We start from the raw sequence: 26,162 nt of genomic DNA, 5'->3' as shown, positions 1-26,162 counted from the left end.
TAAAAGGCAGTTGATGTCATTCGGATTCTTGTGATTTTTCACGTAGAATTAACCGTTTTCGAGAAATTTTGACCCAAACATTTCCCAAGGAAAAATGTTCCTTACTGGATAAAGTGTCAAATATCTCAGTTCCTATTAATCCAATTAAAAAATATGTAGAGAGCAAAGTTGTTCATCGAACCATGATGTATAAAAATGGTTCCTATGATTTTTCATATAGGATCAACCATTTTCGAGAGATTTGAACCTAAACATTTCTTAGTGGATAATAACTCTTATTGGCCAATTTTTTAAATAACTCGGTTTCTATTGATCCAATTAAAAGAATTATAAGGAGCAAAGTTGTTCACTGAATCATTTACTGTAAAAATGATATCTATGATTTTTCATATAGGATCAACCATTTTCGAGAAATTTGAACCTACATTTCTTATTGGACAATTTTTTAAATATCTCGGTTTCTATTGGCCCAATTAAAAAATATGTAGGGAGCAAAGTTGTTTATCGAATCTTTCTCTATTAAAATGGTCGTTATGATTTTTTATGTAGAATCAACCATTTTCGAGAAATCAATTCAACTGTTTGGAAAAAATAAAAAAATTATTCCAGGCAGTTGAGGTAAATGTCAATGTTTTCCAGAACTAAACTGAAACTCTTGGAAGGAAGAAAATTAATTTAATTCTCTCTAAAAGGCAGTTGATGTCATTCAGAGTCTTTTGATTTTTCATTTTCGAGAAATTTTGAACTAAACATTTCCCAAGGAAAAATGTTCCTTACTGGATAAAGTGTCAAATATCTCGGTTCCTATTGGTCCAATTAAAAAATATGTAGGGGGCAAAGTTGTTCATCGAACCATGATGTATAGAAATGGTTCCTATGATTTTTCGTATAGGATCAACCATTTTCGAGAAATTTGAACCTAAACATTGTGTAAGGCAAAATAATCCTTATTAGACAATTTTTCAAATAACTCTGTTTCTATTGGTCCAATTTAAAAAATTATAAGGAGCAAAGTTGTTCACTGATTCATATGCTGTAAAAATGATATCTATGATTTTTCATGTGGGATTAACCGTTTTCGAGTAATTTGTGCCTAAACATTGTTAAGGGCAAAATAATTCTTATTAGACAATTTTTCAAATAACTCGGTTTCTTTTGGTCCAATTAAAAAAATTATAAGGAGCAAAGTTGTTCACTGATTCATATGCTGTAAAAATGATATCTATGATTTTTTATATAGGATCAACCATTTTCGAGAAATTTGAACCTAAACATTTCTTAGTGCATAATAACCCTTATTGGACAATTTTTTAAATATCTCGGTTTCTATTGGTCCAATTAAAAAATATGTAGGGAGCAAAGTTGTTCATTGAATCTTTCTCTATTAAAATGGTCCTTGTGATTTTTCATGCGGAATCAACCATTTTCGAGAAATCAATTCAACTGCTTGGAAAAAATAAAAAAAAATATTCCAGGCAGTTGAGGTAAATGTCAATGTTTTCCGGAACTAAACTGAAACTCTTGGAAGGAAGAAATTTAATTAAATTCTCTCTAAAAGGCAATTGACGTCATTCAGATTTTATGTTTTTCACGTAAAATGAACCGTTTTCGAGAAATTTTGACTCAAACATTTCCCAAGGAAAAATGTTCCTTACTGGATAAATTGTCAAATATCTCAGTTCCTATTGGTCCATTTAAAAAATATGTAGGGAGCAAAGTTGTTCATCGAACCATGATGTATAAAAATGGTTCCTATGATTTTTCATATAGGATCAACCATTTTCGAGAAATTTGAACCTAAACATTTTTTAGTGGATAATAGCCCTTATTGGCCAATTTTTTAAATAACTCGGTTTCTATTGATCCAATTAAAAGAATTATAAGGAGCAAAGTTGTTCACTGAATCATTTACTGTAAAAATGATATCTATGATTTTTCATGTGGGATCAACCGTTTTCGAGAAATTTGAACCTAAACATTTCTTAGTGCAAAATAACCCTTATTGGACAATTTTTCAAATATCTCGGTTTTTATTGGTCCAATTAAAAAATATGTAGGGAGCAAAGTTGTTCATTGAATCTTTCTCTATTAAAATGGTCCTTGTGATTTTTTATGTGGAATCAACCATTTTCGAGAAATCAATTCAACTGCTTGGAAAAAATAAAAAAATTATTCCAGGCAGTTGAGGTAAATGTCAACGTTTTTCAGATCTAAACTGAAACTCTTGGAAGGGAGAAAATTAATTAAATTCTCTCTAGAAAGCAGTTGATGTTATTCAGAGCCTTTTGATTTTTCATTTTCGAGAAATTTTGAACTAAACATTTCCCAAGGAAAAATGTTCCTTACTGGATAAAGTGGCAAATATCTCAGTTCCTATTGGTCCAATTAAAAAATATGTAGAGAGCAAAGTTGTTCATCGAAATGGTTCCAATGATTTTTCATATAGGATCAACCGTTTTCGAGAAATTTGAACCTAAACATTTCTTAGTGAATAATAGCCCTTATTAGACAATTTTTCAAATAACTCGGTTTGTATTGGTCCAATTAAAAAAATTATAAGGAGCAAAGTTGTTCACTGAATCATACGCTGTAAAAATGATATCTATGATTTTTCATAGAGGATCAACCGTTTTCGAGTAATTTGTGCCTAAACATTGTGTAAGGCAAAATAATTCTTATTAGACAATTTTTCAAATAACTCGGTTTCTATTGATCCAATTAAAAAATATGTAGGGAGCAAAGTTGTTCATTGAATCTTTCTCTATTAAAATGGTCCTTATGATTTTTCATGTGGAATCAACCATTTTCGAGAAATCAATTCAACTGCTTGGAAAAAATAAAAAATTTATTCGAGGTAGTTGAGGTAAATGTCAATGTTTTCCGGAACTAAACTGAAACTCTTGGAAGGAAGAAATTTAATTAAATTCTCTCTAAAAGGCAATTGACGTCATTCAGATTTTATGTTTTTCACGTAGAATTAACCGTTTTCGAGAAATTTTGACCTAAACATTTCCCAAGGAAAAATGTTCCTTACTGGATAAAGTGTCAAATATCTCAGTTCCTATTAATCCAATTAAAAAATATGTAGGGAGCAAAGTTGTTCATCGAACCATGATGTATAAAAATGGTTCCTAAGATTTTTCATATAGGATCAACCATTTTCGAGAAATTTAAACCTAAACATTTTTTAGTGGATAATAGCCCTTATTGGCCAATTTTTTAAATAACTCGGTTTCTATTGATCCAATTAAAAGAATTATAAGGAGCAAAGTTGTTCACTGAATCATTTACTGTAAAAATGATATCTATGATTTTTCATATAGGATCAACCATTTTCGAGAAATTTGAACCTACATTTCTTATTGGACAATTTTTTAAATATCTCGGTTTCTATTGGCCCAATTAAAAAATATGTAGGGAGCAAAGTTGTTTATCGAATCTTTCTCTATTAAAACGGTCGTTATGATTTTTTATGTAGAATCAACCATTTTCGAGAAATCAATTCAACTGCTTGGAAAAAATAAAAAAATTACTCCAGGCAGTTGAGGTAAATGTCAATGTTTTCCAGAACTAAACTGAAACTCTTGGAAGGAAGAAAATTAATTTAATTCTCTCTAAAAGGCAGTTGATGTCATTCAGAGTCTTTCGATTTTTCATTTTCGAGAAATTTTGAACTAAACATTTCCCAAGGAAAAATGTTCCTTACTGGATAAAGTGTCAAATATCTCGGTTCCTATTGGTCCAATTAAAAAATATGTAGGGGGCAAAGTTGTTTATCGAACCATTATGTATAGAAATGGTTCCTATGATTTTTCGTATAGGATCAACCGTTTTCGAGTAATTTGTGCCTAAACATTGTGTAAGGCAAAATAATCCTTATTAGACAATTTTTCAAATAACTCGGTTTCTATTGGTCTAATTAAAAAAATTATAAGGAGCAAAGTTGTTCACTGAATCATTTACTGTAAAAATGATATCTATGATTTTTCATGTGGGATCAACCGTTTTCGAGTAATTTGTGCCTAAACATTGTTTAAGGCAAAATAATTCTTATTAGACAATTTTTCAAATAACTCGGTTTCTTTTGGTCCAATTAAAAAAATTATAAGGAGCAAAGTTGTTCACTGATTCATATGCTGTAAAAATGATATCTATGATTTTTCATATAGGATCAACCATTTTCGAGAAATTTGAACCTAAACATTTCTTGGTGCATAATAACCCTTATTGGACAATTTTTTAAATATCTCGGTTTCTATTGGTCCAATTAAAAAATATGTAGGGAGCAAAGTTGTTCATCGAACCATGATGTATAAAAATGGTTCCTATGATTTTTCATATAGGATCAACCATTTTCGAGAAATTTAAACCTAAACATTTCTTAGTGCATAATAACCCTTATTGGACAATTTTTTAAATATCTCGGTTTCTATAGGTCCAATTAAAAAATATGTAGGGAGCAAAGTTGTTCATTGAATCTTTCTCTATTAAAATGGTCCTTATGATTTTTCACGTGGAATCAACCATTTTCGAGAAATCAATTCAACTGCTTGGAAAAAATAAAAAAAATATTCCAGGCAGTTGAGGTAAATGTCAATGTTTTTCAGATCTAAACTGAAACTCTTGGAAGGGAGAAAATTAATTAAATTCTCCCTAAAAGGCAGTTGATGTTATTCAGAGTCTTTTGATTTTTCATTTTCGAGAAATTTTGAACTAAACATTTCCCAAGGAAAAATGTTTCTTACTGGATAAAGTGTCAAATATCTCAGTTCCTATTGGCCGAATTAAAAAATATGTAGGGAGCAAAGTTGTTCATCGAACCATGATGTATAAAAATGGTTCCTATGATCTCTCATATAGGATCAACCATTTTCGAGAAATTTGAACCTAAACATTTCTTAGTAATAACCCTTATTGGACAATTTTTTAAATATTTCGGTTTCCATTGGTCCAATTAAAAAATATGTAGAGATCAAAGTTGTTCACTGAATCATACGCTGTAAAAATGATATCTATGATTTTTCATGTGGGATCAACCGTTTTCGAGTAATTTGGGCCTAAACATTGTTTAAGACAAAATAATCCTTATTAGACAATTTTTCAAATAACTCGGTTTCTATTGGTCCAATTAAAAAATATGTAGAGATCAAAGTTGTTCGTTGAAGGATGTTCGATAAAAATGATTCTTATGGTTTTTCATGTAGGTTGAATCATTTTCGAGAAATTATTTTAATTGCCTGGAAAAAAGTAATAATTTTATTCTAACTAGTTTGTATAGGAATTTTTATATTTTCAATGGAATAAAAACGGACTCAACTGCCTGGACTACAACAAAAGTTACTGAATATCTTCCAGACAGTTAACGTCATTCAAATTCTTATCATTTTTCATGTAAAATTAACCATTTTCGAGAAAGTGGGACCTAAACATTTGATAAGGAAAAATGCTTCCTATAAATTCCACTCCAAACTCCATTCTTCCTACTATAAATACTTCCTTTAAATATTGTTTGATAATTTCTATACCGGTCCTTTCTTGAGTGCTCAGATTAGTCATGCGTCCAAAAAAATTATAGGCAATTTAAGAAGTTGTCAGTGAAGCCATTAGCGCATTATGCCAACTTAACCAACCCATTATACCTGGGAATTCAATTAGTAAAGGGGTAGTAGAAGAAACGCTTCTAATGTCTTTTGAATCATATAATAATAATAAATTTATTAGCAATAAATAGCATTACAATCATAGTAACATATATTTTTTGTAAAGCACCTAGCTGAATGAACAGCTGTATGTGCCGATATAAATTTACATAAATCTATTATAACGTATTAGAGTGTATTCAAATAATACCAATTTTAATAAATCTCTAATTGTATCATTATGAACTAAAACTAAACCTACACCTATTCAATACATATACATCAGATTTCTTTCTTTTTCAGCAACAGATTTTCAATAATTGTGTTGTTGGTATATGCTTTACATTTTTTCAAAAAAATTTTAATTATTTTTCTAATATCTACTGGTAACAAGTTTATATATTTTAGGTCCAAGATATGTTAAAAATCGTTCATTAACATTTTTGTGATTTTGTGGAATCTTCAGATTTTTATGAGATTTTGATCTGGAATTTTGCTGATGGTCATCAATAAATTTTTAGGTAATATTTCTCTTAAAATGTAAAATTTATATATTAATTTCCTGATGTTATTTTTTAGCTTGATTTTATGACTTTCCCACTTTAAGTTTTTGTCAATTATTATACCCAAATATTTTGTATTATTTACTTCCTTAATCAGTTTTCAAAACAGTTTCAAAATTTGGTACCGAGATACACGAATATCTAGGGCGATTTGCTGCAGAGGCAGAGAAAGCTATGTAATTAGATTTGTTTAAATTAGGTGTTAATTTATGATGATCCAGCCGATGTTTTATTTTTATTAATCCCCTCTGTGCCTTTTCTTTCACATTCTCCCAAGCACAACAGTATCATCAGCATAGGATATTGTAACAGCATCAACATCCAGATCTGTCAAGGAATTTAGATAGGAGATAAATAATATGTTCCTTGAGGAACACCAATTTTTATGCTCACCGGCTCACTGAAAGTGTCTCTAATTTTCACTATGATTCATATGATTCAAACAGTTGTAGCACATCGCCTCTAATTCCATAATTCTTTAACTCGTTAAGTAGTTTTTTATGGGGCACTGTGTCGAATGCCTTAGCTAAATCTAAGAAAATTGCAATGTTTTTCTTACCCATGTTTATATGGGTTGTTATTTCTGATACTAACTTATATATTGCATCTGTAGTACGTAAGTTTTTCAACAAATCCAAACTGATTTTTTGAAATAATGCAGTTTTCCCCAAAGAAAGCAAGAAGTCTATCTTTAAGACATATAGGTCTAAAATTGTTAATGTCATGTTTATTGCCTGATTTATAAATTGGTGTAACAATAGTTGTGTTAAATTGGATAGGAATAATACTGGTCTTAAAAATTAAATTTATAATATGAATAAGTGGCTTATATTTTTTTTTATTTTACTTGGAATTTTGTCAATTTCTGGGGTATTGATTTGTACTGGAAATAGAAAAATTGAACAGTTATTACTAATTTTACTATTCATATTGACTTCGCTATTGTTTACAATTCTGTCTGCCATATGTACTCCAACCTTAATAAAATAATCATTGCAATAGTCTGCCATATTTTTGTCATGTCATGTTATTATTTAAAATATTTATGTTATCATTGCTTTTATTTGTTTGTTCATTTGTCTTCATAGATTCTGTATCTTTGCCACTGTAAAAAAACCTGAAAGCTCAGCCGAGCATTCAGCAAAGATTGTTTTAATTTTGTTGCTTTTAAATTCCCTTATGTATGTAACTGTTAGTTTATCATTTATTTGAATAAATTGGTTTTGCTCCCTTAATGCTTTCTCTATCTCATCCTTGGACATATCTCCCTCAACACCTACAATTTTTACTCTTGGTTTTCGTAATTTGGTGATGAATACTTCATATTCATTACCTAGTGTTTTTTCAGCTTCTTCTTGCAATTTTTCGATATCTTCCTTTGTTTGACATTTTATTACTACAATACCTGCTTTTGCTTCTCATGTATCTTTTACTCTGACTTTCAGCCTTTCTGGTTTAATATTTTCTTTGGTTTTTTTTGATAATTTTTAGGCTTTATGATTAGGCTAGGTATATTCTTAATTGGCTTGGCCATAGGGTCGTTCTTTGCTTTCTTTAGTGTTTCTGCATAAGAAAGCATTTGGGGATTATATGCTTGCTTCATATTTCTTTCTAGTCTTTTTGTCATTAGTTCATTATTTTTTGCAGTGAGATCTCTTACTGTTTCCTCAAGTATTTCCACTTTGGTGTTTTGTTTTTCTTCTAGCATATTTTTAAACAATTTGAATTCTTGTTGAATATTTTCTAATATTTGAATTATGGAGAGGATTTTAGTTAAAGGCTTTTTAGATGTATCACAAACAAACAACAACATACGTTTCTGCATTGGTATTACTCGCATTTCTGATGAAGATAATGTTGTTATTGTACATTGCTTATGAATTTTTGCTTGACAGCAATCACATTCATAAAACTCACCCTCAATGATTTGTAACTGGTTTACAATGAACACTTGTAACAGTTTTCGTTACCATTCATGATTATTTACAATTTAGCAACTCTTCTCTGAAAATGACCCTGTTGTTATTCCAATATAAAAAGGTCGATATATATTAGTTTATAGTTTTTTTTGTTGGGCTCAAGAGCTTACATCACTATTAATAAATCTGCTGAGCTTGTATTCGATTTCCTGGCAAGTGGCCTTCTTAAAAAATGTTTATTAGGCAGTTTGTGTTTCTGTTTCTGTAAGCATAAACAGCACATCGCCTTTAAAAAATAAAAAATTAATAGTTGTTGTAGGAGAAATATAAAAATTTTAAAGACATTTTAAATATAATTATATGAATATTGACAATAAAAAAAAAAGAATAAAAATAAATAAAGAAATAAGTTTTCCGATTTGACGGAACAGTTGTCTCGCGGAGCCCGTTTTATAATCATTACATTTTATCTATTAATTTCGTTCTTTAAATAAATAGCTTAAATAAATTAATCTTGGTGTTTTCATTGCGTCCTGAATCCTGTATATTCCAATAGACCCCACCAAACGAAAAAGTCTCAATAAAACCGAGATACAACCTGCTTTGGAGAATGACCCCTTGGAATTCTGTTATTCTTTATTGTCCAATAAACCTGAACAATAGATTTTAGATTTTCACCCTTTCAACAGTTCCTGGAGGTTGCAACCACCATATATCATATCACAAGAGATTGCCACTACAAAATTGCACAAAGTGGCACTAAAATGTTTTCATTTTTGTCAAAATAAACGCGTGTAGTATCGACGATAACACAGTTTTTTAACTTATAACTTAGTTGTCTTATTGCATGTTAATACATTGGATGTTCGCACCCAAGTCCTAAATTAGCCCGGCCGTTATACATACAATTTGTGGAAACAAACGGGTGCAAATAAAAACATAATCTTAACAGGTGGACAAACTGAGAGCACAAGCGAACGAACAAGCGGAACTGGTGGCCACCCAAGAGACCGAACTGAAGAGCAAAAAAGAGCAACTGGACGGTCTCAGGCAGGAGGAGCAGACGCTGGAGAACCAGAAGAACGACTACCTGAAGAAACTCGAGTCGCTCACGAGCAATTTGCAGGAGACCCAATTGAACATAAGCCAGGTGAAGGCTCTCACCACCCAGTTACAGGAACAGACCCGGCAAATTAACGACGCGATCGTTTTATGTGAGAACGCGATCGAAATGGGAGACGCGAGTCAGGTGCCCGAGCAGGCGTTGAGGATCGCCGCGGATTTCCAGGAGTATTCCCGATTGGCGGCAGACGGGGAGAATAAGGAGAACGATCCGTTCGGTAGACAAAACGGGTCGAACAGTGGGTTCGATGACGATCCTTTTCAAAACGGTAAGGGTTTCATGAGTTTTGCATCTTCAGGTGCTACAATAAGTGTAATTTCAGATCCGTTTAGAAGCAAAAGTGCCTCCTCAATCGCCAACGACCCGTTTAACGAGTCTTTTAACAGCAAAATCTCAAATGTATGCTTTTATTATGAATTGAATGCAAATTATTACTTTTATGGTCTTACAGGGTGGTTTTCCCTCGGACCCGTTCAGTTCCTTCAACAGCACCCAACCGGACCCGTTTGCCAGCAGCAATTTCGATAAAAATCCCGAAACACTTTCAGAGGTAAAACCGTTTAAATCTTAAGCGCTATAAAATCGATGTTTTGCACCTATAGTAAGCCATCTTCAGGGCTGACAACTTGCGTAGAATTCCCATAAGAAAGCTCTACTTTAAACAGTTAATAAAAAGAGAATTTTTGAAAAATTTTTATTCCCAAAGGTGCCTTTATTTTCGCCTAGGAATGTCTTTAACAGAATATTGTTTTAGTTTTTAAGAATAATGGACCTTTGCATATTTCGTTTAAAAGTCTACTGGAAAAGCCCTTTTCTTTTTCATGTTCATGCCAAGTTTTTTCATATTAATTTAAAAAAGATAATTGCAAAAGTATTCATATATTATTTGTTTAAAATGCAATATTCTAAAAAATGCAATCTTCTAATTAAAGAAATTTTATTTCACACACATTTCAGGAATCTAAAAAGAACATTCTATTGCCACCTTAGCATATATATTTCCAAAATATTAGGTAAACTTCTAAAACTTTACTGAGAAGTTTTTTCTAAGTAAAATGATGAATCTTACATCCTTAAAATCTTCTATGCAATGATTTTTTTTGCGTTTGGACATTTTTGTGTCTAAGAAAATTAAAAAAAAATCCAGATTTTCGTGAGACCGCGTTGAAAATGGGAAAGTTCAAACTCGTAAAATGACTTTTCTATTCACATTTGCCCACGTATATTCGCAAAAACTAGATACTAGTTGGAAGCTTTAAATGTTTTTGGAAGTGGTGATCTATAATCCTTATTGGGGATACACAGTGATCTAGAAATAAGTTGAGTCTATAGATAATAGTAGTCTGTCTTACAGAAAACATTTTAAGTAAAATAGTCATTCCAGCAAAAATCCTTGAGGTATACAGAATCATGTACGTTATATTATGATGTTTACTTAAATTAAATTCGAAACATATTCATCGAGTAAAAGTTGAAGAAGCCTTTATCTATTTGATGGAACAACAACCATATTTGAAAGAATTTATTATGGAGTATTTTAACATTGGAATGAATGCAGCTGTTGCTCACAAATTGGAGAAACTGAAACAGTTATAGAGTTCTCAAATATTATTTTACTAGCAAATTCTCAGATTAACCCTATAGGCTAAGGTAGATGTTTATGCTTTTTGATGAAAGTTGATATGTTCTTACAATTTAAAAATTTGATAGTTTTTGAGAATTTATTATTTTAATAACATTGTACTTCATAGGAAAGTAGTTAAAATTCTAAAGGAAAGGCAACACTTTGAAAACTCATGAATGTTACACATGATTGAGACCAATTATGAGGCGTGTAAATTCCAGTGGATCTTGCAACCATACAAATACAACAATAGTGTTTTTCTTTGGTGTGTTAAAAATTGAAGGTATTATCTTACATACTGAATAAACAGAAGAAATTTATTTGCGAGCATTTAAATTACTTAAAAAACTTAATAAGACCTGATGGCTTCAAGGGCAACTGATGACTGACTATAGTTTTTTGAAAGAAACGTTCTAAATAAATGTTTTCCCGGTAGCTCTATACTATTATATATTTTTCTCATAATGTATGCTGTATGACGAGGAATTTGAATAATATCCATGAAATAGGAAAAGAGGACAGAAAAATATAAATTTTGTTGTTTTGAAGTATGCTTCATGCATATTTATTATTCCATAAAAATAATGCAATATTACAAAGATAATAATAATAATCCACTGTACAAAAAAAAAATTCCATGGAATAAAAGGCAATTTCAGCTTCCATTCTTCACACAAAGAAAGGTTGAAGCCTTGAATTGACAAGATTCTATAAATATCGGTATATACATTGGCACTGCTAATCAAATATTAGGACCAGAAAAGGCTATAAAAAAATGATAATATTTTACGGAAATTAGCACTATAAAATTTTAAACAATAGATACTATTAATATAAATTAATAAATAGTAAAGACAAAAAAAAATTATAAATAAAATAATAATTATAAATCTAAACTTCTTCTCAGAGACCAGAAAGAAGGTTTCGTTTCCTATAGTTTTTAAAACACCATGCAGATCCAGTAAAATCATGTAGAGGAAAGTCTCCTAATATGGGGTACTTTCTTTAAAAACACTGTTATAAAAAAACGAAGTTAATTTTGAACACTACTTCCATATTTTGCGATTCATTTTACACTGTTTAAGGATTTGATAAAAGGAAAAATGTTAAAAATTAAATGCAGAAGAAAACATGCAACATTAAAAAGAGTTGCACCACCCCATTAGGAGCCATGGTATCCTAATATGGGGTACACCAAGTTCGTAATATGGGGTACCCAATTTAATATGTAGAAACTAAAAATAACCAAAATATGTTTTTTTTTTTTTGTATAAAAGTATTATTTATTAAAGTAAATACCTAAAAGTTACATGCAACCAAAAAGACAAAACAAATCCATTTTGTAACGCAAAAGTCACAAATATAGTGGCTTCTTGCCCATATAGTATGTTGTAATTTACCTAAATAACAGGGTGTGAATTCATTCATGCTGAATTGAATTCATGCTGGAATTTATTTTAAGTAAATAATGATTTGACACAGTTAATAATTTGTTTAAACCATAATTGATATCTATAGTTACTAATGGCAAAAGACTTGTATTTTTCCGTGTCATCAGCGTATAGATAATACTGACCGTTTTGCAGTGATTTTACGATATTTGAGCTAAAAATACTATAAAACAAAGGTCTCGCCTATAGAAGAACGCCTATTGTTACCGGCTCTAAATCAGAAGATATATCCTCTACAACTACCCTTTGAAATCTACCAGTTAAATATGAAGAAACAAGATTATAAGCGGTTTCGTAAAAACCAACGAACGCTTTAGTATAATCTAATAGAACCAACGCAGTTTCTTGGTTTTGATGATCAAAGAGCAGTATTGTAGCTGAAAAGATCTAGGGCTTATCCCTAAACCTTTTTTATTCCCTACTACCCTATAGCAGCCTCACTATAGGTTTACAGGCAAGGGTGGCTTGGCCGTAGTAGGTTGAGCAATAAGAACTACTGGGTGTAGAACTCAATACTGGTTTATTCACAAAAATTAACAACTATTTATATCAGTATTAAGATAACAATTCGCAGGTAATTATACAAATCAAGGTGAGCATCGTAATCATAATTTTAACTATTTACTAATTTCGACCTTGCGAACTTATAGCAAACGTGAGCTTAAAATCCATCGCAAACACCTTGACCGGCTAATATAAACAATTTTATATAAATATGTATGAATATCAGTGGCGGCTCGTGGGTCAATCTTCAGAGGGGTCATTTTGGTTTGAAAACTTATAGTTTACTCTAATAGAAAAAAAAACAAATCAAACTATTGATTTTTTAAAGTATTTGAAAGATCTTTTAGCATTTATATTTTAGATTAAAAAATACAGACTTAGATAAAACTCAATAATATTTACCGAGATATTTATCCTATTAAGCGGGTAAAAATAACTTTAAATGCTTAAATCGTTTTCCGAATATTAACTTTGCCTTTTTATTAGAGTAAATATTTTAAATAAAAATATAGGAAAAAGGGTATAAACAGGTTATCGAAACCACTCTATCCAGAACCATCGTACGTTTTGGAGATCGGCCGAAAAAGGACGAAAAAGCGTGTAAATTTGCAAAAAATATTTTTATCGGTTTATGTTGACTCGCCGCTTTTTGCAGGATAAGATTAAGTTGATGGGCATAGCAGTAAATAAAGTGTGCATTTGGGTATATTTCTTTAATTTTTGTTTGTACTCCTCCCAGTTTACCGCTCATGACTGATGCAACATCGTAACTTTGGGCAATTAATTTTTCAGGTGCTTCATTAATTTTTGATAATTGAAGTTCTTCCAATATTACATTAGTTAAGTGTTGTGCTGTGGCACCTGGAGGGTTAACAAATTTCCAAAATCTTTCATGTACAATATCAGTTAATACATATCACAATATGACAATCATCTGCGTTTTATTGGAGCTGTCTGTGGTCTCATCTACTTGAATTGCCACAAAATTTGTCTGGCCAATCTCCTTAATTATATGAGTATGTACAATGGCTAACATTGATTCTAAAATATCGTTCTGAATTGTTTTTCATGTGCCTTTAAATACTGTACTTTTTTCAATATGTTCTTTAAACATTAAATCCAGTTCAGAAACAAAATCGATAAGGCCCAGAAAAATTCCAGGATTATTGGAGCCGATACTTTCGTCATGACCGCGCAATGCAATTTCGAAAACTCCGCAAAATTTTACACAGTCGATTAGTTTGTTTAAAATATACCTATTTTTAGAAACTGATTCATTAAAGTCATGCACAGATTTACGATATACACTATCAAGTTGCTGTCTTATGTTAACACGTCCTAAACTTGCGTAACTCATTGATGAATTTATATGAGTAGTGGAAGAAGCATGCTTTGTAATTTTCACTTTTAAATGCTTAATGTCAGTTACTCCATTTTTCGCCCATACAGCGTCATTCGAAAACAATAAATACGGGTAGCAAAAAAATACATTTTCACACTGCAGCCACAAATCCAATCACACAAATTGTACATTAATTCTTTAAAATATCTTTGAATATCTTTACCCCTATCCTTTGTTGTTTGTTTTAAATTCATATTTGGTTTTGGTCGACCACTTTCCTTTTTCTCAAGCCGCCGTTCATAATTTAATGATCCAGCAGATTTTAAGGCAATTATTTCGTGCGGGCGGCAAACAGTAACTAACTAAAACAAAACAATAAAACATTCATCCAGTCGGGCCGTCGACTACGTTAGCGATATAGGACTGAAAGGTGACTCTCACTCCCGCTCACGAAATGCTAATCTGCCTTCTTTGTTTTATTTTACATGCATTTCTCCATAAGCCATAAGAACTGTATAGGGACAATTTAAAATACGGCCCAGCCGAGGGGCTTGTGATGCGCGCGAGGCGCGATAATATATTTATTTGTTTTGCCAATGCAGACTGCTTAGAGAATTTTATAATTCACAATGAAGTTTTAGATAAAAGATATTTATAATAAAATTGGTATTTTTATGAGATTATTTAAGGGGGTCATTGACCAATTGACCCTAAGAAGGAGCCGCCACTGATGAATATTTAAAACTACCAAAAAATTTAAAATATTTAAAAAATGTCGTTTAGACATATTCCCCGCTCTCTCTGCTTTCTGCTGGAGGAATGTTTAAGGGTCGGAGTTCTACCATCTCGGTCTCTCTGGTCTTATGTCTGGGTTCTCGTTGCTTGTATTGTCTAATTTTAATAACCCATAGGAATACGCAAGACACTAGGATGATGATCAGTACAGTACAGCCCCCTGCAGTATAGGAGTGGAGTGTGACCTTCTTCCATATCTTGTCTTCCAGCTGCTGGTCTAGTCGCTGCTCGTCAATCGAAAGGTTAGTCAGGTCATCTGATACCTTGAACACGGCTTCTCTCAAAAAACTGCTGATTGTGTTTGTTTCTGTATGGTGTAGATCGTTGACATTAATAAATGTTGATGTTTTTGTATAACTAGAAACAACAGGAACGGTATCAAATCGGTTTGCAATTATATTATTTTGTTTTGTTTTTAGAATGCATGCTTCGGTTAATTGAATTATACCAGTGGTGTTTAATACCATTTCTTCTCGTATGCCATTGCACGTGATTGCGATGCTTATGGGATTTGGAGAGATAAACATCCATGTATTTGGAGTAAAAAGCTGTTTCTAAATAGTCGTGTGGAGGTTATGTTTTGTTATGTTGCAAGAATTCCCTTGATGTCGTTGATATATTTCGTCAATGACGCAATTTGGACTGGCGTCTATGTTCCTAACTGTTGTCGGCGAACATAGGTATTCGTTGCTTTGGCGTATGCATGCTGTTAATTAATCGTGTGACAGCTCGAAGTACTGTTAATTGTTGTAATCGACTGCCAGAATGTCATTAGGTATTTCCAGATACCAGTAGGAATTGTTTTCAACATGAAGGGCTGTTGGATACACTTTAATGAGGTTGAAATTGGAAATATCTTCAATGGCAAATTGTGTAAAAATTTTTGCCCATTGTCTTCCCTCTTCTTGTAGCGATGTCTTTATGGGTACCTGCCTTATTTTTAAGTGAGATGGTAATTTTTCGTTGGCTTTCTGAAGAATTTTGTGTACATGGGCTGGTGATAAGATGGTGAAAATCGATCCTTGTTCAAATAGTATCTTGAAGAGTATTAAATAGTAGCCACTTATTTCAGCTATGAAATTTGATGCCAGCTGATAGACCATAAGGATATGAATATTAACTTCATTACTGTCTATTATGCGCTCATACCCTTTCATCTTATTGATGATTTCCATACTTTGGCTTATTTTCTCTTGGAATCGATTGATGTGCTGCTCCATTTTTACTTCTGTATCATTGATCTGCGCGATAGCAGAGATCATTACTTTGGTTTGGTGTTTGGAAGTTTGAATTAGTTCTTCTTGATTCGACTGTAAGCTGTCGATGTACCTATAAACTTCATCATTTACTCCAAAAACCGATGTTAGGAATTGGCCAAAAAGTCCTCTTCTTTTGCGGCGAACTCCAAATAATCCAGTGTTAAACAACTCTATCTCTTTTTCTTTATCTAGAAGATGGTGTGCCAATGTTTGACAGTTTGTTGCTGTTGAAAGTTGTTTTGCTTCCTCACATAGGCTTTCGAATCGACTTATTATTTGTGAGACCTTTTTACTGTCATCATCAATTCGACTTTTGTTGATATTGAGTTGAAGCCTAAATTCTCCTCTTTCGATTCTGGATGTTCCCAAATGCTCGATAAATAGGCCTTTCGCGGGTTGCTTGATTGCATAGTTTGCTGTCCCACTTGTTGGCATAAAAATGGTGAAACATAGCAGGATGTTTAATAGCGTAATTCCATGTTTTGGATGTCGGCTACGCTGAAATTTTGGGTCGTTCCTTGATGTTGTTACATTGCTTTTTACTGCCTCTGCGGGTTGATGATAGTCTTGTTTCTTTTCGCATGGTAACGGGATTAATTTTGTTACTGCCCTTTTTGTTTCCGTATTTCCTTTTCGGAGGGTGACTACTCGAACTTTGTTGTTATCACTTGGGTGCACTTTGGTTATTTTCGCTAATGGCCATCTTGCTGGGTTAATGTTGTCTTCTTTGATAAGCACTACTGTCCCTATTTTCAGATTCTCTTTGTCTTCTTTCCATTTGTATCGCATTTGTAGTCTACTTAGGTATTCTGTCGACCATACTTTCCAGAAGTCCTTCTTCATTTTTTGAATTAACTTCCATCTCTGAAGCATAGAACCATTTATGTCTGTCTCTGACCATGCAAATGGGCCTACTAGTGGCCTTCCAATTAAAAAATGATCAATCCCGATCTAAAACCAGACCGTTTCTCTGGAAGAATTCTATTTCTGTTTAAAAATAAATTGATTTGAAATAGCTCGAAAATGGCTAAATTATTGTTATTGGACAACAAATAAAATTAATAATTTTATACGTAATAATTTACTTATTTGGATCGACCATTTAGGTGGGCAAAGACCCGTTCGGATGCGACCCGTTCGCGGTCCTACACGCGCCGACCCGCGACTCGGTGGCGGGCGACACCGCCCCCGGACGACCCGCCAGCCCCAGTCCCGCCTTGCCGCCCAAAAAGAGCAAACAGCCGCCCCCGAGACCAGCGCCTCCGCGTCCCGCCGTGCCGCCCGCCCCCAAAAAACAGGACGCCTTCGGGAGCGAACCGTTCGACGCGGTGCCGCCGCCCGCTACGGGAGGCGGTTTCGCCGATTTTTCCAATTTTGAAGCTAAGGTACGTATTTGTCGGTTGGTAAATTCGGGTTGGTTTCAGTTGTGATAACGTTAAGCAAAACGAAAACACAGAAAACTTAATCGAGTGGTGGCATGTTTTGCCTTAAGGGCTGCATCAGATCTATAAATAATTGAAAAGAAAATCCGCAAACCTACTGTATACGTTAGGAAACTAACGTGAAAAAACTTACCGGACAAGAACATGACGAAGACTTCACTGATTATCAAAATTTGTAAATAAAAGTATTAGATATTGTCTCTTTAAACTAAAATATGATTTTTTTTATTTACAAATTTAGATAGTTATAAGTGTTCGTCGTTTTATTGTCCGATAAGTGTTTTTATTATTACTCTAATGCATAACATGTTATCATTATTAAATATATAGTGAATTTTGTGTTTTTATTTTCTTTAATGTTACCTATAACCACAGATTTAACTAGCTACGCTCCAGATAACCACTCGCATAGGCAGAAACGTCACCCGAAATGTCGCCCGACTTTTCAAGCCGGTTGACCAACAGCACGTTTTGTTGCGGTCTGTTGCCAAACGTAATAAGACCCGGGCGCCCATACCGATCACTAGCGTCTGCGGAACCACCGTTCCTTGCTCGCTCTCGCGGCAGAGCATAGCCACTGTTGCCGCTTTCATCAAAGATATAATATTTTATGATTAACACGCATTGTGGGTGAGCCGTTATGGCGTTATGCTCACTCGCAGTCTCGCACCTCTATATTTGTGTTCTGTGGACTCGCACTTCTCGTTAGGATTTTTCGGAGGCAGGAGGCAGGAAGTATTGATATAAAGTGATTTTGGCGCGCAGGGTGTTTTTGAATGCGATAAAAAAAAATTATTAGTCGAGGTACATTTTTTTTGCTTGGGTAGGTTTGATAAATAAAGGTAATTTTTGATTTTTATTTATTCATATTAAGTAGGTTATACAACGGTGATAATATGGACTCCAAACCCAATAAATTATGTACAGTTTGTAATCGCTTGTTTACAAGAACCACTCATTTACGAGTGCATGTCAAGAAATTTCATCCGGAGTTACGGGAAGAGATAGCTCCTCATTTAAGAATTAGAACTGACAATTTTAAATGTTTGCATTGTGAAGAAGTGTCTACGATCAGAAATCGTTGGAAACAACATTTAAAAATGCATAGAAGTAAGAATAACGACGTAAATATTATTAGGATTACGGTTTAATAATATTAATATATTAAAATAGCGAATTGCGCATATATATAAAAGGTGTGTAAAGCTGTGCCTAATTAATACCTATATAGAATGTTAAATCGAAAATCCTAAAAATTAGCATTTGAAAGGCTAATGGTTACATTCAGAAAAGTGCAATATGTTTTTACCATCTTTAGAATCCTGCACAGTTTCCTAGTCATAGCAAGCACAATTTTCAACACATTTATCTCATGAATGGTTGAATAAAATAATGGCATGTGATTTTATTATATTATGAGTACATTGAAATCGTAGTAGCGGTACCTTTATCAATTCTTAACTCATTTTAGGGGTCTATTTGATATTAGTGCAATCAAAAGTAAACGTTTTTTGAAGAAAATTTAAAGAGGAGAGGCATTGTATAGTATTTTTATTTTTTAAAGGAAAAAAATGCGGAAAAATTAGGTTTTGCGTGAAAACGAAAAAAAGTAATGAATAAAGTTAATATTCCCGGTACGCGGCTCAAAAGACACTAACCCAACCGGTGGGAGGCTCCAACCCACGATCGATATCCGTTTTGAGATCCAACTCTAAAATCAAGTCTCACTCCAACCCAGGCGCCCCGCGCCCCCTTACCCCAAACCCGTTAGAATGAACAAAACATTTTTGCGCTTCGCTTGTCACTAATGTCACTATAACCAATAGAAAGTCCCAACACACTGACATTATTACTACGCGTCGAAAAATAGTTCCAGATTAAAATCATTAATATTATAATAAAAAATTAAAATTCCTCATTTTTTCTTTTTGGAATTGACTTAAATTAGGTTATTCTCATCATATTAATTAATTTTGTAATTCCGATTGCACTAATTTTAAATGTCACCCATTTTAGTATATAAGGAAGGACAACTATTTAACATTAATAACCAAAACTGAAAAATCCATATAAATTAGGTTATAATTATAAAGTCTACTTAAATAGGTACATAATGATTACCTATTACTGTACCCTGTACGTAGCGATATAACGATATAACCAATCCTCCATTTAACACAAAACTATTTTATTTTTAACCAACTACCACCTTAAAAAATATCTCTCATAGCTGCCGGGGCGGCGCGCAACATATGCAGTCGGTATTTTAATATGAATAGCGGCAACGTAGCACCACACATCTGATTGCAGAGGCACAGTGATTTCCAGGCGGCAGACGCTAGTATACCGATCACCTCGGGCGACCATAAATTTATTACGGCGTACGGCGGTAGGGGTTAAGGATTTAAAGGGGTTGCGGTGAGCCTCTTGTATCGCAGATTTAATTTGAATCATTAATTTAATTTAATTTAATCATTATTGATTAATTTAATCCAGTAATACTTCATTTAAATTGATTTTGACTATTATTTTGTAAATTGCAGTGTTAGGGTGAAAACACACGAGGCTGTTTGCAAGCGGTTTGCGCCGCGACGGTTGTCGCGCCGTGGTCGAGCTCGACGCCTCGTTTATGGGACTTGTGAGCTTTGAAACAGACGGCGCCGCCTAATCCCATAAAACGCGGCGTCCGTCGCGCGTACCCTGCTCGATACCATGGGCCGCCGGCACGCCGCTTGGTTTTTATTGCTTTAGCGGCACTACCGCGGCACATCATTTACTTATCTTCTGTGTTGCAAACCACACGTAGGGCTTTTTTGGTGCGTTTTTTTTTGTGCAGTGTTGAAAATTGTTCATTTATTATGGAAACCAGGGATTCAACATAGAAAAATTAATTACTGAGGTTCAATTGAGGCCAGCGATTTGGGATATGCGTGATGATAATTTTTCCTTTGGTATTAGCTTTTGTACATGGCTCTTGGATCAATAAAAGTAACTCCTGGTATGATTCCTTTGACATTCTGGTGAAATTTAAAAAATTTTCCGGATCTTCACAAATCTCCTTATAGATGTTATTGAAATATCCCTTCTCGTTTCTTTCCATAACTATAGGATGTATCCATAGCTTACGTTTCGTTCTATTTTGGTTTTTTGCGTAATGCCAGTGCCGATGCCGCCAACAAAAATAAAAAATCATCTTCACTGTCGGAGTCCATTTTGCTCACGATAAATAAAAAACTGTGAACTGTACGCAAAGCTTGGCAACATCAAACTGATCTTGTAATTTTTCGTGCCGTTCGTAGTTGCGAAAGCCGTCGCGTGTGTTTTAAGTCGAGCGGCGGTCCACCGGCCGCCGTCGCGGCGCAAACCGCTTGCAAACAGCCTCGTGTGTTTTTACCCTTACTTTTTGTTTTGTGGCCTTACTTACGGGTATAGATGAAAATATTAAATTTTTTTATAAAACAAAAATGTGCTGTTATGACCCAAAACGAAAAAAAATGCCTAGTGGCATTTGATGAAATGAGTTTGAAGGAAAACTTAAGAGTTTAACAAAAAGTTAGATTTTATAGAGGGTTTTGAGGATTTAGGTCCTTTAGGGAGGAGCAAAAAAATAGCAAATCATGCTCTTGTGTTTTGCATTAAGGGTATTTATTCTAATTGGAAGTTTCCTCTGGCCTATTTTTTTCTCAAAATTCGGTTGTAAAAGATAATTTGAAAGAATTACTTATATATGTAATAACCAGATTAAATGCCAGGGGATTTTTGCCTCTTGCCTTAGTTTGTGACCAGGGCAGTAACAACAGAGGATATGTGTAACAAAACGTTTGATTAATGATGAAATGGGTACTAATACTACAGATTTTATTGAAAACATGAACAATTTATTTGATTCTTTGAATAGTAAACGACTCTATTCTAAAAATCCCTTTAACTGCGGTATTAGTACTCAAAACATGCAGGTTTTAAGTACATTGCAAAGAGGCAAATACCTTTTTGAAGCGTTAGAAAAATTGAGTATAGTGAAAAAGAAAAAACAAAGTTAATGATGGTCGACCAAAGTCATATTGAAAATCTAAAAATACCACCATGTACATAAAATGCACGAAAAAAAGGGGCAATGCAAAACTGTAAATTATTTTAAAATCGAATAAAAATAGGCTCAAAAAAAAGTAAAATAGATTTTTCAAAGATTCGGTTTTTTTCGATTATCCTCACAATCGTTCGAATTTTTAAAAAATTTTAAATGGCATGTTATTGAGCTAAAAATTGCGCAACTTTTTCCCCGATTTTGTCTTCATCTCTGTCTCTTTTTCCCTCCGTTTAGAAAGTTCTCCGTTGGTGAATGGTGAGCAATTGTCCAATGGTGAGCATGTCTGATGCCCTTCACTCAATTTACTTTCTAACGTATCAAAAATGTAATGCAAAATTTTTCTATAGCAAAAATCATATAACTTTTGATGTACATTATCAATAACACCGTGCACATTTTAATGGTATTTGCTGGTAACAGTGTTATTTCGTACAACAAAAGTTTTATTGTTTCCTATACAGCGTGTCTCACGACAACGTTAACAGCGTAGAACTTGGACATTTTTGAAGAAAAAAACCCAAAATGCGGTTTTTATGGGAGACAATGCTATTTCTAAAAATTTATTCAAAACTACCCCTGCGTATTTTACCCCCGAGAAACTACCACAATTTTTTATTTCAAATGGCACCCTCAATTTTTTTTTAATATTTTGACAGCATTTTTCTTTCGAATACAATGAAAAAAAAATCATTAAAAAAATGAAGGAAAAAGCATATTTTCATTATATTTTTATTTATTTGGGCACTTATTTGATAATAATTAAAAATAACTTATTAAAAAAAAATTGTCAAAAAATTTTGAAGAAAATCTTGAACAAAAAGTCGCTATTTTGATTTTTTTGAGAAATAGCTACTGGGGGCAGGAGGAATCAAATAATACAATTTTTCCTCTTCGTTGAAAGATCTTGTATAATGATAATAGTAGTTGTAAAATTAAATTTTATTATAGCTATATATTTGTGTTGGAACAGTTTTATAAGAATTTTCAATTTTATATTATTATCGACCACAAATTTATTATTTAGGATTAGGTATGTACATATACGATATTCATATACATATACAATAGGTGTACGAAGCCATCAATTATTATAATGTAACTGCTTGCAAAAATATAATTATATAAGCTTTAAGTTACATTTTGGTACGGTGTTTTAATTTGTATTTTAACAATGAAATTAAGATAAGAAATAACATAAAAAATTACCATCATCCTTTAGTTTCAGCCATTGCCATCCTCTCCTAAATTTGCTACATAAGGTAAAAACTTAAAAATACCATTGACTTGTTTTGCCGTTTTTTTAAAATAGCGAATACTTTTTGAAATAAAAACTAATTACGAAAATTAAATAATTGAGGCGTTTATTTTAAAAACAACTAAGTCCAAAATTTTCGAAAACGCGATTATGGCCTCATCATATAAAAGACACTGAACTCTATCACCCCAAATATTCATTCCTCCTAAAAACATTACTATTATATGTGTCCCAATATTTAGTACTAAAATATTTTTTTCCCGAGAGCATTTTTTTCGTTTTCTATAAAAACAACATTTTGGACTTTATTTTAAGTATACAGGGTGTCATTGAAATGGTGTAGAAAAATTCGGGGGGTGATAGTACTCCTAAAAATTTTAAAAAAAGTTCCTATAACTATAGGGCGGAAAATGCATATTAAGGGAGCTAGGGGCACTGAAAGGGTAAATTTAAAAAACGGTTTTTTGAAATTGTAGGCTTAAAAAACGAGATAAAATTTCGAAAAAAAATCCTCTGCCATAAATTTTGACCCAAAATCAAATTGTGATACTGAAAAATAATTTGGAAAATCGGAAAGGGTAGTTTTTGCAAGGGTAGGGGGTTAATTCGTAAATAACTTTTTTTAGGTTATTTTTTTCGCAACGTGGGTTCATTTTTTAAAAACTACATACTTTTTCCTACAAAAAAGGTACTCTTGTTGCACATCGCCCAGAACGATGGTTTTCGAGAAAATTGAAGGCAAAAAGTTTGCTCTGATGGGTTGCTAACTGGTTAAACAACATAAACCTGAAAGTTATGGGGTTTCAAAAGTAAACACGTAGTTATTAAATAATTAATTGAAAAATCTAAATTTTATGATTTTTAAAACATCTTATTGCTTTAAAAAACGAAATAAACCAATTACCAAAATTCCTTATTAAAATAATGCATTTCTTAATTCATTCATAGTAAATGTTCAAAGTGACCACCATTCATTTCAATGCAGACATCTGCTCTTCTTCTCCATGATCTGCGTACCCTGTGGAATATCCCTGGGGTTGTACGAATTTGATTGGAACAGTCGATAATGCGTTGACGTAGTTGCTCTTCAGTATTAATCGGCACTGAGTAAACCAAAGTTTTCAAGTGGCCCCAGAAGTAGAAATCTAATGGATTAAGATCTGGTGATCTTGCTGGCCAAGCTTGTGGACCACCACGTCCTATCCAACGCCTCTCAAAAACTTGGTTTAAATGATTCCTCACCGCTAGCGGAAAATGAGCTGGTGCACCATCATGCATAAAATACGTGATCTGCCTCTGTGCTATGGGAACTTCCTCCAAAAGTGCTGGTAGATCATGTATTAGAAAATTAAGGTAACTTTGACCATTTAGCCTAAAATGTTTATTATTATAAATAACAAGCGACTTTTCAAAAGGTGTCAAATTAACCTCGGGGGTAGCAAAAATGGTCCAATAAGTCTATCGCCAAGAATTCCCGCCCAAACATTAACTGAGAATCGAATTTGGTGTCATCGAAATCATGAAATTTAGATTTTTCAATTAATTATTTAATAACTACTTGTTTACTTTTGAAACCCCATAACTTTCATAAGTTTATGTTGTTTAACCAGTTAGCAGCCCATCAGAGCAAACTTTTTGTCTTCAATTTTCTCGAAAACCATCGTTCTGGGCGATGTGCAACAAGAGTACCTTTTTTGTAGGAAAAAGTATGTAGTTTTTAAAAAATGAACCCACGTTGCGAAAAAAATAACCTAAAAAAAGTTATTCACGAATTAACCCCCTACCCTTGCAAAAACTACCCTTTCCGATTTTCCAAATTATTTTTCAGTATCACCATTTGATTTTGGGTCAAAATTTATGGCAGAGGATTTTTTTTCGAAATTTTATCTCGTTTTTTAAGCCTACAATTTTAAAAAACCGTTTTTTAAATTTACCCTTTCAGTGCCCTTAACTCCCTTAATATGCATTTTCCACCCTATAGTTATAGGAACTTTTTTTAAAATTTTTAGGAGTACTATCACCCTCCGAATTTTTTTACACCATTTCAATGACACCCTGTATAGTTTAAAGATTATCTTACCTCAGACTAATAATTTATTTTATTAACTATTAAAAAAAGTACTACTATCTATATAGGTATATAATGTGTCAATCTATACATCTTATCAACCTATAGATTAAAAACAAAAACGAAAAAAAAGTTTTTTTTATTTTCGAATTTATCGTTTAAAAAATTTTAATTATCTTTAATATACCATAAAACTTAAATTATTATAGTTTAAATATTTCGGATATATCCTTTATTGTTTACATAAAAAAATGTCTTATATAAAAAAAATCTTTTTATTAATTATACAGTAAAGAAGCAAAAAAATAAAAGAACAGCTTTTTCGCTCGTTTTTATACTTTTCATTTAATTTTTTTTTTTATATTTGTTGCAAAATATAAAACTATCGAATAAAAAAATCGCAAAAAAATTTTCAAGTAAAACAAACCTCTTTAAAAATTCGTCAATTATTATTGTCACAGTACCACAGATTTAAAATGTAAAATCTGTGACAGTACCTACTTAGTCAATAAAATTAACCCCGTCGCGTCGGCGTCGCATCGAGGAAAGAAAAGTGCGTCAGTGGCCGACGAAAGCGATGCTACGATGCGATGATTGAAGCGAAGACCCGGAAGCATACCTACCGACAAAAATTAAAATTTGCAAAGCAGGGCCACAATCGGAGCGAAATATCCGTTTTCGGCTGAATCGCGAGCAAGCGGCTGCTTTCTCAGTGGGGACAAATGAAATACATTGGAGTGGTTATCTGGAGCGTAGCTACTTAAATCTGTGCTATAACTTAAACAATCAGTATCTTTGTGAACTATGGATGCTTTTTTTTAAATTGAATTGGCTTGTTATTAGTGTGCGTATAGTAGCGCAATTGTAGATGTTACGATCCCCCCATCCCGGCCCGTAGAACCTTGTTCTGGTCCTTTTCCTTATTGTTCTACACCGATTTGGAGCCCGCATGTTAGTTCTGTAGGTATTAGTTATTTTTTTTTATATATAATAGGAAAATGGTTAAAAGATCAAGTATTTTGGAAATTGCATAGCTTATTCCGTATAAGCTTAAAATATTGTTTAAAAACCACGTTATAAAGAGGAGACAT

The 26,162-nt window shown here is 32.8% G+C and overlaps 1 protein-coding gene across 7 annotated transcripts in view; it reads left to right on the top strand.

Moving 5' to 3' along the window:
• LOC126734671 (epidermal growth factor receptor substrate 15-like 1) overlaps positions 1 to 26,162 on the top strand; it is a 69,218-nt gene that overhangs the window by 32,134 nt on the left and 10,922 nt on the right. For 4 of the 7 annotated variants that reach the window (XM_050438373.1, XM_050438374.1, XM_050438372.1 and 1 more), the window contains 5 exons: positions 9,074 to 9,512; positions 9,567 to 9,643; positions 9,696 to 9,794; positions 17,326 to 17,604; positions 25,915 to 26,031. In XM_050438373.1, coding sequence (XP_050294330.1) covers positions 9,074 to 9,512; positions 9,567 to 9,643; positions 9,696 to 9,794; positions 17,326 to 17,604; positions 25,915 to 26,031 — 1,011 coding nt within the window. The remainder of the gene's footprint in view (positions 1 to 9,073; positions 9,513 to 9,566; positions 9,644 to 9,695; positions 9,795 to 17,325; positions 17,605 to 25,914; positions 26,032 to 26,162) is intronic. The other 3 variants (XM_050438375.1, XM_050438377.1, XR_007660133.1) reach the window with 2 other exon arrangements.

This window comes from Anthonomus grandis, chromosome 3 (assembly GCF_022605725.1).
Source record: "Anthonomus grandis grandis chromosome 3, icAntGran1.3, whole genome shotgun sequence".
Taxonomy (NCBI): domain Eukaryota; kingdom Metazoa; phylum Arthropoda; class Insecta; order Coleoptera; family Curculionidae; genus Anthonomus; species Anthonomus grandis.
This window is presented reverse-complemented; position numbering and strand designations above follow the sequence as displayed.